This window comes from Chiloscyllium plagiosum, chromosome 1, assembly GCF_004010195.1.
Source record: "Chiloscyllium plagiosum isolate BGI_BamShark_2017 chromosome 1, ASM401019v2, whole genome shotgun sequence".
NCBI classification, from domain to species: Eukaryota; Metazoa; Chordata; class Chondrichthyes; order Orectolobiformes; family Hemiscylliidae; genus Chiloscyllium; species Chiloscyllium plagiosum.
In genome coordinates this window covers 121,953,672-121,968,468 of record NC_057710.1, presented here as the reverse complement: position 1 = coordinate 121,968,468, position 14,797 = coordinate 121,953,672, and the positions used below count along the sequence as shown (strand labels likewise).

At 38.0% G+C, this 14,797-nt stretch overlaps 1 protein-coding gene across 5 annotated transcripts in view; it reads left to right on the top strand.

Moving 5' to 3' along the window:
- The window catches only part of ptpn13 (protein tyrosine phosphatase non-receptor type 13), a 263,474-nt gene that overhangs the window by 81,499 nt on the left and 167,178 nt on the right, over window positions 1-14,797 (top strand). For all 5 annotated transcript variants that reach the window (XM_043695955.1, XM_043695937.1, XM_043695928.1 and 2 more), the window contains exons 7-9: window positions 3,231-3,773; window positions 9,793-9,888; window positions 12,114-12,207. In XM_043695955.1, the coding sequence (XP_043551890.1) occupies window positions 3,231-3,773; window positions 9,793-9,888; window positions 12,114-12,207 (733 nt within the window). The remainder of the gene's footprint in view (window positions 1-3,230; window positions 3,774-9,792; window positions 9,889-12,113; window positions 12,208-14,797) is intronic.

Genomic DNA, 14,797 nt, shown 5'->3' with positions numbered 1-14,797 from the left:
GGTACAATTGCAACATTTAAGAGGCATTTGGATGGGTATATGAATAGGAAGGGTTTGGAGGGATATTGGCAGGCGGGACTAGATTGGGTTGGGATATCTGGTCGGCATGGACAGGTTGGACCGAAGGGTCTGTTTTCATGCTGTACATCTCTATGACTCTATAACCATAATGATATAGTTTACTCTTAACTGCCCTCTGTAATGGTCATGCAAGACCACTCAGTTCAAAGGCAATATATTAAGAACAACAGATGCTGGCCTTGTCAGCAGTGCCTACTGATAATCCCTTCTGTGTATTTCAGTTTACTTAACATAGTTAAAATAGGATTAGACAAGATTTTAACTGGTAGAATAGAGTTGTTTGTAAAATGTTATGAATTATTTTTGGAAGTGCTGTTCTTCAGTGTATGGAATTTTGCTTTTTCTAATTCTCTGTTATGTGTTATTTGGATTTATGTACTGTATCTGCGTAATGGTCTAGATATCAAGATCTTAGTGATTAGGTCATCCTAAAAACACATTTTTTAAATAAACATAGCTGTGGAAAAAATTTTACTGTGGAGAAATCTCTCTGAAGACAAGCAAAATGAAAGCCTAAGTCAATGCAGAGAGTTTAGGAAGGGATGATGAAGATTTCTTATAAGATTTTGGATAGGTCTCTAAGCTTAAACTGTTGTATAAAGTTACTATTGGTCAGAACAATTAGCTATCCTATTGAGTTAAACAGCAATGGAAGTTAAGGACTGTCGCTTGGTCTCTTGCTGACTGACAGGCTTGCTGGTTTAGCTAAATTTATAGATGTTCTGAATTTTGAATGCAATCTGCAGGAAGTGCAGAGAAAGCAACTTATATAAAATCTGTAACTGCATCTTACAGCTTCCAGATATATGTACTTTTTTATTCATGCATGAGATGAAGGCATCACTGGCTAGACCGGCATTTAATACCCATCCCTAATTGTCCAGATGGCAGTTCAGAATCAACCACATTGCTGTGGGTCTAGAATCACGTGTATGCCAGTCCAAGTTAAGGACTGCAGTTTCTTTTACTCAAGGACATTAGTGCACTAAATAGGTTTTTTGACAATCAGCAATGGAATCATTAGACTCTTAATTCCAGATATTTATTGAATTCAAATTCCACCATCTCCTGTGGTGGGGGACAAACCTGGGTCCCCTGAACATTACCTGGGTCACTGGATTAACAGTCCAGCGATAAAACCACCAGGCTATTGCCTCCCCACATAAAGCAGCTAGAAATGTTGGACACGGTTTGAAACCTCATATCAAGTTACAGAATGCTACTTGAATTAACTTGAAAGCTGAGCTTTTAGTAGACCGTTTCCCTGCAAGACAACATCCAAAACCTGAGAAAGGTTTTCTAAGTATATTGAATGAAAGTGGTCATTTTTTTTGGTGTTCTTTTTGTAAAGCAAGAGGAACAATTGATATTGATTATAAATGATTATGGAATCACATTGTAGACATTCTACATTGCCACAGGTGGAAGTTTCAGTAGTCATTTGGGAAAATGGCATATGATAAATTTCCTTTATACCTTCCAATCTGTTCCTAAAGAATTGGAATGCAAAGTTGTCATCTTAAATCTGGTGTTGATGATCCTGTTCAGAGGTTGGACCAGTCTGAATCTCAAGCCATGTAGCAATCCTGCTAAACGGATGCATCACTAAATTCTAAAAGCATATGAATAACCATAACAAGAGGATCATGTAGAAAGACATGGAGCATGAGACCTTTATTTTTGGGAAGGCTGAATTAAGGAGCATATAGGTTTACAAATAAGTGTGGTCTTCCAAAGCACTGTTCTACACTTTCTGATTTAGTTTGAGAATCCTGTACACAGTCACTTCTTGTGAGAAAATGTCGAGTTGATAAGCTGCAGTCATGGAGAACAAGAGGAACTTGTGGTATTGATTACTAGTGGCTAGTAGTGACTGTTTTGAAACTTTCCTTCTGCTGCTCAAGTCATTATGTATTGCTGTGGGTCTAGAATCACGTGTATGCCAGACCAAGTTAAGGATGGCAGTTTCTTTTCCTAAAGGACATTAGTGAGCTAGATAGGTTTTTCAACAATCAACAATGGATTCATGTATTAAGACAAGTTTTAGCACCAGTTTTCAGATAAAATAGCAAATGACACTGGTAAAAGTGTTTACTTCAGTCTTCAAATGTCAAAAATTTTTTTTTTCTTCTTGAAGTTTAATTGGTCTGTATAAATTACAATAATTATTGTAACACTTATTAAAGTGAATTGTTTTAGATATTTAAAATAATTTATTTCAAAAATTAGACGTATTGGGAGGATTTGTACATTTAATCCAGCTAGCCTTTTGAGTCTAATTTCAATTGTCTTTGGTTCAGATTTTAAGCAGTGCATCTTTGTCCAGTTAAAGCCTAAAGAATGGAAACAACTTTGGGGAAACGTACAGTACACTTCACATATTTTTGCTTGCATATTAACCTGAATTTTGCAGTTGGCAACAGATGCTATAGCTGGCTGTTTGTATTTACAGTTGTCCAGAATTTTCTTGAGCTTAAGTGAGATTTTTAGAATCTCAGAAACAGTGCAATACAGCAATAATTAAGATCAGATGACTTGACCGTATGAAAAGTATGTTTTCAGTTTCAGAGAAATAGTTTTATAGTAATTAGGACTTATCAAACCATTATAAATTCCCTTGAGTTTGAGTGGGCAGGGCCTCATTGACATCATCTGATGTTATTAGTGGGTACCCAGTTGGTGAGTACCAAAATCCTTCATTGTTTAAATTCTTATCTCTCAGTGAAATAACCAGTGTATTGAAGTCTGTGAAGATATACATCAATTTGACTTGTGTGTTTAAACGCAGCTAAACAAATACTTTGAATTGCTTTCAGCTTACTGTTTGTTATGCTGAGAACTAATCATTTGACTGTTATTCTAATCACAAATTCTGATGCAAAACTTGTCACTTCCTGATTACATTATGATTTTTCTCTCAAATGAACAGTGATTTTTAAGAGGTTGTACCATTTTAAAAACAGAAAGTAGTGGTAATCCACAGCCTGAATCTTGAAGCAAAAATGGATAGCCATTTTAGATTTTAGAGAAAAAGGTTGCTACTCTTATCAATGTCTAGCATTCATGGGTGTTTATCTCCAGTAAGAAAGGATGTTCAAGCATATGCTCATAAGTGTCCATACAATTTAGTTTTGTTTTTATTTTTCCAGAAAACAGTAAGAAAGAAGCTCCCAAGGGAACAGAGAAGTACAAAGCACAATTCTGTGAGCGGGCCTCGCTGAATCGAGGACTTAGTAAATCTATGGGCTTCTTGGCGATTACCGATAAGAAATCCAATCTGGCGTCTTGCCACACAGCCTCTGGACAAGAAGATACAGTAGAAGTATACAACAAGCCTCGATCTAGAAATTGTTTTGATAGAAAGCAGAATACCATTGGAGATTCTGGTCATTGGAAACTCTGGACCTCAACAGTTGATTTGGATTTTGATGGTAGTAAAGTTATATCATCTGGGGATAATACTCATTGGAGAAGCCTTTCTCCACAGGGAAAAGGCAGACAGATTAAGTGCATCACCCAAGCCAGAGAGCCAAAGTACAGAGACTTTGGGCATGTGCCAACTACACTAGGTTTTCAGAACCCTCCTCAGACATTTCAACTTTCTACCTCATCAGCTCTCTCAGAGGCTTATGAAAGGATTAAAGAACGGCAAAGGAAATTGCAAGTTCTGAGAGAAGCAATGGTTATGGATGGTAAGTACAATATTAAAACATTTCACCATCGTAAGATTTAAGATGGGAGTACCGGTATATGGAGAGCCTGCGATGATGGAAGCAAAGCGTTTACTCTTGATATAATGGATTGATTTAGATGTAGCAAGACATGTAACATCATCTGTTAGATAAGAGTCTTTATGGACAAAGTATGACCTGATAATGCAGCAACAAAAACAGGATTTCTGGAGCTAAGTGAACATGGCAACCAACAGTGTCTCTCAATCAATCTCATGATTACAAAATAAAGAATGGGACTGAGATGTAGGGTAAAATTAGAGTGAATACGTCAAATGAAAGGTACGCAATAAAAGATCAGTTTAAGGAAAGGAAAAGCATCAGAAAAATAAGAAAAGCATTTTTAATACCTCCATCAAAAATTGAAAACATGACAATTGTAATACCTAATTTTCATTGCCAGAGAGATTGATTACAGTGACAATTGTCATGCCATTAAATAGGTACTTGCTTTAGCAGCCGAAAATTGGATTTATGGGTTTAGCTCATAAGTACCATAAAATGCAGCAATTTCCTGACATTCAATGCATGTCAATGATAAGACAGATAGTGAAATACTGTTTTTGTTTCGTAGCTACCATTGAAAACAATGCAACTTGGAAAGCAGCTTTTGAATACTTACCTTTAATTGCTCACTTACTCCTCTCTGAGCTACTTATGCATAAATAATTGTGACTGTCATTACCTTTACATTTACTTTGACACAAATGTTTCACCCATTTTTTTCTTTAAGCAAGTACCAGGTTGGAGGATTTCATAATAGTTACTCTGCTTGTGCCATGAGTTCCTGTTTGTCTCTTTTCAGTGTTCAGTTTTAAATTTTCTTTCATCATTCTTTTCTTATCTCTTCTATTGAAGGCATCTAATAATTTGAGATACTAGCATTCTAATTGGGATTGAACTCGCTAAGGAGGAAATTGGAAAATATGTAGGAGTATCGGTTGACTCATCACCGACTATGTATTATCTTCATTCTATATCGAGTTCTGTCTCCCACACCCTTGTGTCCACTGAACTCCCGTTGGCTGCATGTCATCCAAGATTTTAGATTTGAAATACTGATCCTCATGATAAAATCCTTTCATGTGCTCACCCTCCCCTGTAACATTGTCCAGCTGTATAAATCTTCAAACTCCATACATTGAACTTTTAACTTCTGTACATCTCCCCCTACAGTTGACTTGCCACTGGTGAGATTGTGCCTTCAGTGGTTTGGATCCGAAGATCTGGAATTCTTTTCCTAAATCTCTCTGCTCATCCACCGCCTTTTCTTCCTTTGATACTTTCCTTGAAACTGTTTGAACAAGCTTCATAATATCTCCTTCATGGGTTGTACATTGGCTTTGATCTGATTAAGAGTCTGTGAAAGCCTTGTCATGTTTTCTTAGAGGAATGATACTCAAGAAGTACATTATCTTGCTTTTAGAAAACATATTGCAAAGTATTTCTTCATACTGATATTTTTTAAAAATCAAGTAGACGGTGATTTCTTTTTCATTCCTGGGATATAGGTTTTTCTGGCACTAATAGTAGTTGGGTAGAGCTCTTAAGGAAAGTGGAATCAAGGGATATGGGGATAAGGCAGGAACAGATACTGATTGAGGATGATCAGCCATGATCATAATGAATGGTGGTGCTGGCTCAAAGGGCAGAATGGCCTACTCCTGCACCTATTGTCTATTGTCATCTATAAATCATCTCCAGTGGGAAAGCAGTAGGGTTTCTGTAGAGGGTGAGATGATTTAGTATGAAGGAACTTGCTTTTGTCGTATTTGTGTGGCTCCATTTTGTCTTTTAATGTTTTGGCAAAAATGGCTGTCTTTGTTGAATGAAAATCAAAACATAAAGTGGTCAATGCTGAAAATTAGAAATCTAAAATGAACTCTCAATATAGGTAGAAGGTTAGTGTGCATTCGTGTAGATAAAAGGCAGACTATAATATTTGACGTGTCACTCATTTTCAGAACTTTAATTAGATTACTTACAGTGTGGAAACAGGCCCTTCAGCCCAACAAGTCCACACCGACCCTCCAAAGAGCAACCCACCCAGACCCATTCCCCTACATTTACCCCTTCACCTTAGGCTATGGACAATTTAGCATGGCCAATTCACCTAACTGCACATCTTTGGACTGTGGGAGGAAACCGGAGCACCCGGAGGAAGCCCACGCAGACACGGGGAGAATGTGCAAACTTTACACAGACAGTTGCCTGTGGCAGGAATTGAACCCGGGTCTCTGGCACTGTGAGGCAGCAGTGCTAACCACTGTGCCACTGTGCTGCCCACGGGTGGGCCCATTTACTTTAATGCTTTCTAACTCCAACACATGTTCATGACATTATTCTGTGTGGCTTACAGTATAAGGTACTTCTTTGGAAATATTGTTTCTGTAATGGAACTCATTCTGATGAGGTTTACCAGCATGAGCTTCTTCTGCTGACCAAGCTCTGGCTTATTTCCAGGAATTTCTGTCTCTCATGTAACGGTTTCTTGACCATTTAATTTTAGTTTTTGGTTTGAACACATTGCAACACCATACATGTGATTTATAGACAAAACTAGCATAAAGTCCTAAAACCATTTGATAAGAGTAGGCTACAGTCTTAAAGGAGAACATAAAGGAGTAAATTCCATCAACAGAGCTCATACTTGGTTGTTTTATGATATCTCCAAAAGGAGAAGTAAAATTGGTTTGCAGAACTCATTTGTAAAAGACTTAAGTCCTTAGTAATCTTGCCTAATGATGGGCAGGAGAGAGCCAAAGGTTAAACAGCTTTAAAAAAAGAGAATATGTCCCCTGAACTAATGGGAATGGCAGTGAATGAAATGAGTCATGTTATTAACTAATTCATATCAGTTCCCCACAATGCAATTGGAAATCCAATTTCACACTCACCTGTTGTGCAGGTCCTCCAATATTGTGAATCAGGAAATATCTTTGATTCCCCCAGATGCCAATTGCATCCTCCCTGCTTCCCTATCAGCATGCTGCGAGTGCCTGCAATCTGGAATGCATTGCTGCGGAATGTGCAGGGGGTAATTTCAATTGATGCATGCGTGGAGGGGAATTGAATTGTTATCTGAATGTACAGGACTCGTAGCAAGCTTGCATTTTAATCGAAACAAAACTACTGGAGTCAGGGTGTCCTTTTTGGTAGCTGTAGCTAATTCTCTCCTTTACTGCTTTGGGGGCCTCCCTACATCAAATGGACTGCAATGGCTCAAAAAGATAGTCACCATCATCTTCTCAAGGGCACCCATGGACGGCCAATAAATGCTGGCCCAATCAGCAATTTCCATATGTCACCAGTCAATAATCTAATATACCTTAAAACAAAGTCCTCCTTATCACCCATTTTGTCGAATTGCTAATTATCTCCAATCCTGTTTCTTTTAGGTATCAGACCTTCTACCAATGGAAACTGTTTCTAACCATCACTTTGATGTAACCTGTTATAATTTTGAATTTCTCTGTTAGATTTCCCTTGATCTTTTCGACAGAGTGGAATCTCCATGATTCCAGCATCTCTGCATAACTGAAACCCCTCATCATTGGTATCATTGTTGTGGAGCTTCATTGTACCTCTTCCATTGCCTTGACCTCCTTTCTAAACGGTGATGTCTCGAATTTAATACACTATTCCAACTGAGCCCCATAGTGATTTATAAAGACTGAGCATGGCTTCTCTGCTTTATGCATGATGTTGCCATTTGTAAAACAAGGATTTACATTTTAACATTCACACCAATTTGTCCTACCAACTTCAAAGGTTTGTGTATAGTCTCGTTTCCATTAAAAGTAAAATGCTAAAATTAATGAGCAAAAATTAAAATTGGTATTATCTTTGCAGAGAAAAGCAAACACTAGGAAAGATAATGGAGCAGTTTTGAAGAGTTCAGATCTTTTGGGCAGTAAGAAGAGATCAGGATACAGTTACTGATGGTTCGTGGGGGGAGGTAGTTTGAAGGGAAGTTAATTGATGCAGAATTGCAGTCATTAAGTGTTACCACAGGATAATTGCACTTCCATTTTAAGGTGATTCATTTTGATCTCTCATTAGTTCAGGTATGTCCAATCACTGTGCAATTTGTATTGATCGTCAAGATTTTATTCAAATATTTTTATATCCTGCCTTGATAGTGAACTAAATTAAATTTGTGTCTATGAACAGTCTCGTTATGAAAAGTAATAGTTTGAAATCTTTTTAAAGAGAAATTTGTATGATTTTACAAGTAAAATTATGTTTTGAATTGTAATATTTTTAATACAATGAAAAGTACATTTTCAGATTTCACTTCTCAGGGTGCTACAATTGGCTTTGGTATCTCAGATTTGAAATGCACTAAAGCCAAGGCATACACTCTTAATTGCAGCCAAATATTGAAACTTATGTTTGTTACTGTTTGCTCCTTTCCAATTGTTAAGTGGAGTCTCTCTGTGAATGTTGTTAGGGCCTGTTTCCACACTGTAGGGAATCTAATCTGATCTGGATATTGTGATGAGCATTAATTTCTAAGTCTTTATAAAAAACACATTACCAGTCTGATGCAAAGTATTAAAATCATTGCCATTAACCTGGCTGGCTGGATACTTTGTTAAAGCAAAAGGAACAGGATATGGGTACTTGAACGTCAATAAGGTACAGTTTCAGTAAAATGTTTGATCAAGCTCCAGAACATGTTGTCCAATCCAAATCGAATGTTCTCAGCATTCAGTTCACATGGGAAGAGATTGTCCTGATGAAAAATATATTTTGAAAGGATAATTTACTCAATGGCTTCTGCTAGCATGATTCCCAAGTACAAACCCTTTGGATCTTTTGAGAATTCTTTCGCTTGCTGTGATTTTTGCTTTTACAGTGTGTGCACTGAAATTGGTGAAGCGTTCACTCTTATGGTGACGAGTTTTTATGATCAAAGTCTTTAATGTAAGAGCAGGTTCAATCAGATCATTATCTATTTAAACTCTGATTTGATGATGTTTCAGCCAATTTCAGTAAATTACAATGTGCCCTGTGTGCAAAGCTCTTGATTTTCTTTTCCACTAATGTAAAATTTTGTGTTATACTTGGCCCTACCTGCATCTGTTTTGGGAAAATAAGCTAAAGAATACTTCTGCTCTTCTCTCATTGTCAGGCAGTTTTATCACGTAAGAAAGGTGGGAGAATGTGTTAATGCTGATCACATTATACTAGTAAAATACATGTAATGCAAATATAGAGTATAGGAGATAAAAATATTTTTCGTTAATCATACATTTCTGAAATTCATGCTTTTGTCATTGGGGAGAAAAATATGCTGCTTCTATAATTGGGAGTGTAACCACTGAGATATTTAAACTATCTGAAACTGCTTTCAGTCAATTTGTTGTAATGAGTTTAAACATAAGCATTTATAACTCAATCACACTTCTGTTCATTCTGAGCCGTTCAGTGTTTTTTTTGGAACTTCCTAAAATGTTTAAACCTTTATGTTTATGTATGATTAACAAAAAATATGAATGATTAAATGGTCAAGAGAGTATCATTTATTTGTTGAGGAGCCAGCAATATCTGTTTTTTGAAGAAAACTAGTGATCTCCTATAGATGTGCTCATGATGTTTTATGGATTGGGCTCATAGTTGTGGTTAGTTAGCTAAGTTGGCTAGAGTGTGATGCACACTGACATCAAAGCTGTGTGCTTGATCCCTACACTGTCTGTGGTGGTTAATGAAGGCCTGCCTTGCATGATCCTGTGCTCATTATGGAGTGTTGTCCTTGAGCTAGATAATCACTGAATGTTTCTGACAGAGAAATGCCTTTGGTTCCTTGTGGACTATAATTAATTACCTAAGTATATGGCTCATAGTTGACAAAATATCATCAGTTTGAATTCCTGCATAACATAGAAATTATATTTCTTTTGTAATCTGTGCGCTTGATATTGAAAACACTGATTATATCTATAGTATATTCATATTGTTTGATACGTTTTACCAGAACCCACAGGATTACATTCCGCTCACCACAGTGATATATACAGCACAGCAAGTGAAAGTACATCTCTTGTTTCTTCTGACCCAGATAATCGACCAGGTAATTTTAAACATTGAACAATTCATGGTATTTCTGATTTTCATTGGTACCGTTCAGCTCTCTTAACACAATATCACTAAACTGCTCATCATCCAATTCCTTTCCTGTCCCCTATGCTGCTGCTGATATAAATAATTTCCTTTATAAATAATTCCCTTGGATACTTTCCCCTCTGTTTTTGAAACTCCTGTCAACTCAGTCCTACTTGAAGTACAAGCCATTCTGGTATAAGGTACATATTGTCAATGCGAATTGACGATGCGAATTTGGGGTGACACGGTGGCTCAGTGCTTAGTACTGCTGCCTCACAGCACCAGGGTCCCAGGTTTGATTCCAGCCTCAGGCAACGGTCTGTGTGGAGTTTACACATTCTCCCCGTGTCTGCTTGGGTTTCCTCCAGATGCTCCAGTTTCCTTCCACAGTCCAAAGATGTGCAGGTCAGGTGAATTGGTCATGCTAAATTGCCCATACTGTTAGGAGCGTTAGTCAGAGGGAAATGGATCTGGGGTGGGTTGGTGGGTTTGGAGGGTTGGTGTGACTTGTTGGGCTGAAGGGCCTGTTTCCACATTGTAGGGAATCAGATCATAACACAAGTGACAAATTGTGGATACTGTTGGGGTAACATGGACTTTCTACTGTACAGGTATAGCGATGTCCTACAGTGTGATTTTCTATAGTGCGGGGTTGCAGAGGAAGGCACCTGTCGTGTTACAGCAGAATGATCTGTACACACCCTCAATTGCTTAATGTGAACTATCCCAACTTTTCCCAACCATCATTTCCACATCAAAGTTCTTGAAATGTCTTGTCAACTTTAAACTTCACACGCATCTTTACCAAACTCCAATGTTTGTGTTTGAATATTTCCGTTCCAGCCATTTCACATATTAATGCAGTCAAAGTCACCAAGTCCATTCTGTGTGCCTCTGCCTGTACTACAGTATCCTCTATGATGCTTTTCATATGGTGAATAACATCATTTTCTTTCAACTAAATGAGAATTGCCCAATTTTGATCCATCCAGGGGCAAATATTTCAAATAACAGATCTGCTTCCTGCCCTTAGTATGTTAAGTTGAAAATCCCCTAGGACCTGACTTTCCCTGACCCTTCTCATCCACATGCTTTGCTTTGGTGATAAATGGAGTTAACTTCTACGTGTATACTGATTTCGCCCAGCCGTGCTACTCTAGTTCTTCAGCCCAGTGATTGCTCATATTGCTAAACTGATAGTCAACGTCCTTCCCCGTCTCTGGTTACTGTTTCAGTATGAACCAGACGTTTTGCAACTCTGTCCCAATTCCTACTACACAAATTCTTTCACCCCATATATTCTCCACTCTAAAGGTCTTCACTTCCACCTTCTGAAATTCACTGATCTATGCCTCTGCCTAAGCCCATCTGCTGCAGACATCAATATTATCATTACCTTCGTCATCTCCAGGCTTGGCTTTTGTCAGCCTTCCTCTTTCACTTATCCAAAATCTGTTGCCTAAAAGTAATTGTCCCGTTTTGCTCTTATCCATTCTATTGGATTGAATTTTTTTCTCATCCGACAAGATCTCCAATTAAAAATCCCAGTTTTATGTTTTAGTTTATTGCTCTTCCACATCTCAGCAAATGACTATGTTTAGGTGCAGTGTCTTTAAACTTGATAGGATTCTGCAAGTCATCAATCTACACAATTCAAATCTCGAGATAATAGAACTGTTAGAGGGAAGTGTTTCTAACCCATATTTCGGATTAGAATCCAAAGAGGGTTGCCAGGTTGCCCTAGTTTGTGAATATATGGCTGTTGTATATGCTGAAGTAATAATCTTGCTTTTGTGATTGCATTCGTACATGCTGAAAAAAAATGCTGTGTGCTCTCTAACTTTTATTTCTCTAATTCTGACTTCTTTTCTCATCCCAGAATATACTCCATCATTGACGTCTGCTTCATGTTTAAATTCTAATCTTTGAAACTATCACTGAGTGACTTCTGCTACCTAATTCTCTCCTAAGATGGTCCTTTAAAATCTCCCTCCTTGACCAAGCTTCTGGTCAGCTGTCCTCTTGTCTCTTTTTGTTTTGATGTGGCACTTTTTGATGATGTTCCTGCAAACCATGTTGGGATGTTACACTGTACTAAATGTGGTGTATAAATGCTTGGTATTATTTGATTGCAGTGTGTTCATGTAGATAATCTAGATAATCAGTACTACTTCTGTTACTCCCTGCTGACAGTCCACAGAAATGATGATATTCGGAGATACAGTTCTCAAACAGGAGAAGATGAATTCTTGGCAGAGTCATACATTTCAAAAAAGAGATCCTCCAGGTACTTTTTACTTGCAGTTATACTTTTAAAATTCATAAAATGAATCTAGTAATTTATTAAGACCATGGGATATTCTTTATAACACATTCCAATCTCAAATTGTATATGGTACTTGTGTGCTTATTTGTATGATTATTCACCAATTTCCATTCTCTTATTGTACATGAAGTGGAGATTTCATCTTCCATTCACAAGAAGGTTTCTTTTTCTCTCCCCTGTGATTTACTTCCTTATTCCTCCGCAGATCACATGTATAAATTTATTAATGGCTGCCTTGCTTATATGCAATAATTCCCAAATCGTTAGCTCTTTGTCTTACGGTAGTAAATATATACAATGCACATATTTCAGGTGACTAGATTATATGCTAGTATGATATAAATTAGTTGCTGGACTTACTCGAACTACAGATACCCTTAATAAATAAATAACAACATAGTATCCTATTTAATGTTGTGGTGTTGTCCAGTTTTTTTTTATTTTAGCAATCAGTAAGATGTTTGTTTCTAAAGTTGGCATTTAAAATAGATTACTGTGCGAAAGATCTGGTTTATAAATTCTTGAATAAAATTTAGGAAATATACATCTTTGTAATGGAGGAAGTGTATTGTGAAAACAGTGGAGTTTTGCAGCAAGGAAACTATTTTTGTGCATCTTTCCAGAATACAATCCTTGATATATCAGTCTCTCCAAAACAGTTAATCATCTGAGGCAAGGCTGGAGGTCCTAGAATTAGAAGTGTTTTTCTATTTGTCCTTAAATCTTACTGTTAAAAGTTATGTCATTTGATGTACAAGAGGAGTAACACAGAATCATCTTGCTTGTGTAAAATTTGATATCAGTTAAAATTGCAATCAATCATCCTGACTCCTGGTGTAATTTTTTCTTCCACACAATAAAGCAAAATTTATGTGACCAGTTTATTGAAAATAAAATCACTGTGTAATGTTGTTACAGAGAAAATGCTATGTGATTTGTTTGAAAACATACACTATTATAATAAAATGGATATCGAAGTGAAAGTTTAAAATCATGATGCACATATGTTGGTTACCACTTGAGATTGGTTATTTGATTAGGTTCAGGAATGCTGATTGCAAATGTGCCCCATGAGAAGCAATTGTCTCTTAATCTGGCCATGTTTTGGATCATTTCACTGACAATCCTGACCACAGCTGAACAGTCATAATTAAAAGCAAAAAAAAACTTGGAATTTTGAAATTAACATTAGAAGATTCATATGCAGTTGTAGGTCTGTTCACCCAACTGGGATGTTGATTTGCAGACTTTTCGTCCCCTGTCTAAGTGACACCTTCAGTGCTTTGGGGCCTCCCAGGAAGCACTGCTGTACTGTGTTTCCTGGAATTTAGTTGGTTCCATTCCTGCTGCTTCCAGTTGCTGGTTCCGGTTGTTTGTTGTGCTGGCCGGTATATTGGGTCCAGGTCAATGTGTTTGTTGGTGGAGTCCACGGATAAGTGCCATTCTTCTAGAAATTCTCTGGCTGTCTTCTGTTTGGATGGTCTATGATCGTTGTGTTGTCCCAGTCGAATGTATGGTCCTTGTCATCTGTGCGTATGGCTACTAGGGACAGCTGGTCATGGGGTTTAGTGGCTAGTTGGTATTAGTGGATGCGGATTGCTAATTGTCTACCTGTTTGCCTGATACAGTGTTTTGTGCAGTCTTTGCATGGAATCTTGTAAATTACATGAGTCTTGCACAAGATTGGTGTTGGGTCTTTTGTCCTGGTGAGTTGTTGTCTAAGCATGCCTGTTGGTTTATGGGCTGTCATGAATCCCTGTAGTTGGAGAAGGCTGACTGTCAGATCTGAAGTTTTTTTTACATATGGTAATGTGGTTAGTGAGTTAGGTCGTGGCATGTCCTTGTGTTGTTTGTCTGTTAGGCATCTGTGGATGATATCCGCTCTTGGCAAATACTCTGTAGAGGTGTTCTTCCCTTGGTAGGTTGGAAGTGCTGCAGTCTGTTGTAGCCCTTTTAGAGTCATAGAGATGTACAGCATGGAAACAGAACCTTCGGTCCAACCTGTCCATACCGACCAGATATCCCGACCCAATCTAGTACCACCTGCCTGCACCCGGCCCATATCCCTCCAAACCCTTCCTATTCATATACCCATCCAAATGCCTCTTAAATGTTGCAAATGTACCAGCCTCCACCACTTCCTCTGGCAGCTCATTCCATACACGTACCACCCTCTGCGTAAAAAGGTTGCCCTGTAGGTCTCTTTTATATCTTTCCCCTCTCACCCTAAACCTCTGCCCTCTAGTTCTGGACTCCCCGACCCCAGGGTAAAGACTTTGCCTATTTACCCTATCCATGCCCCTCATAATTTTGTAAACCTCTATAAGGTCACCCCTCAGCCTCCGACGGTCCAAGGAAAACAGCCCCAGCCTGTTCAGCCTCTCCCTATAACTCAAATCCTCCAACCCTGGCAACATCCTTGTAAATTTTTTCTGAACCCTTTCAAGTTTCACAACGTCTTTCCAATACGAAGGAGACCAGAATTGCACGCAATATTCCAACAGTGGCCTAACCAATGTCCTGTACAGCCGCAACATGATCTCCCAACTCC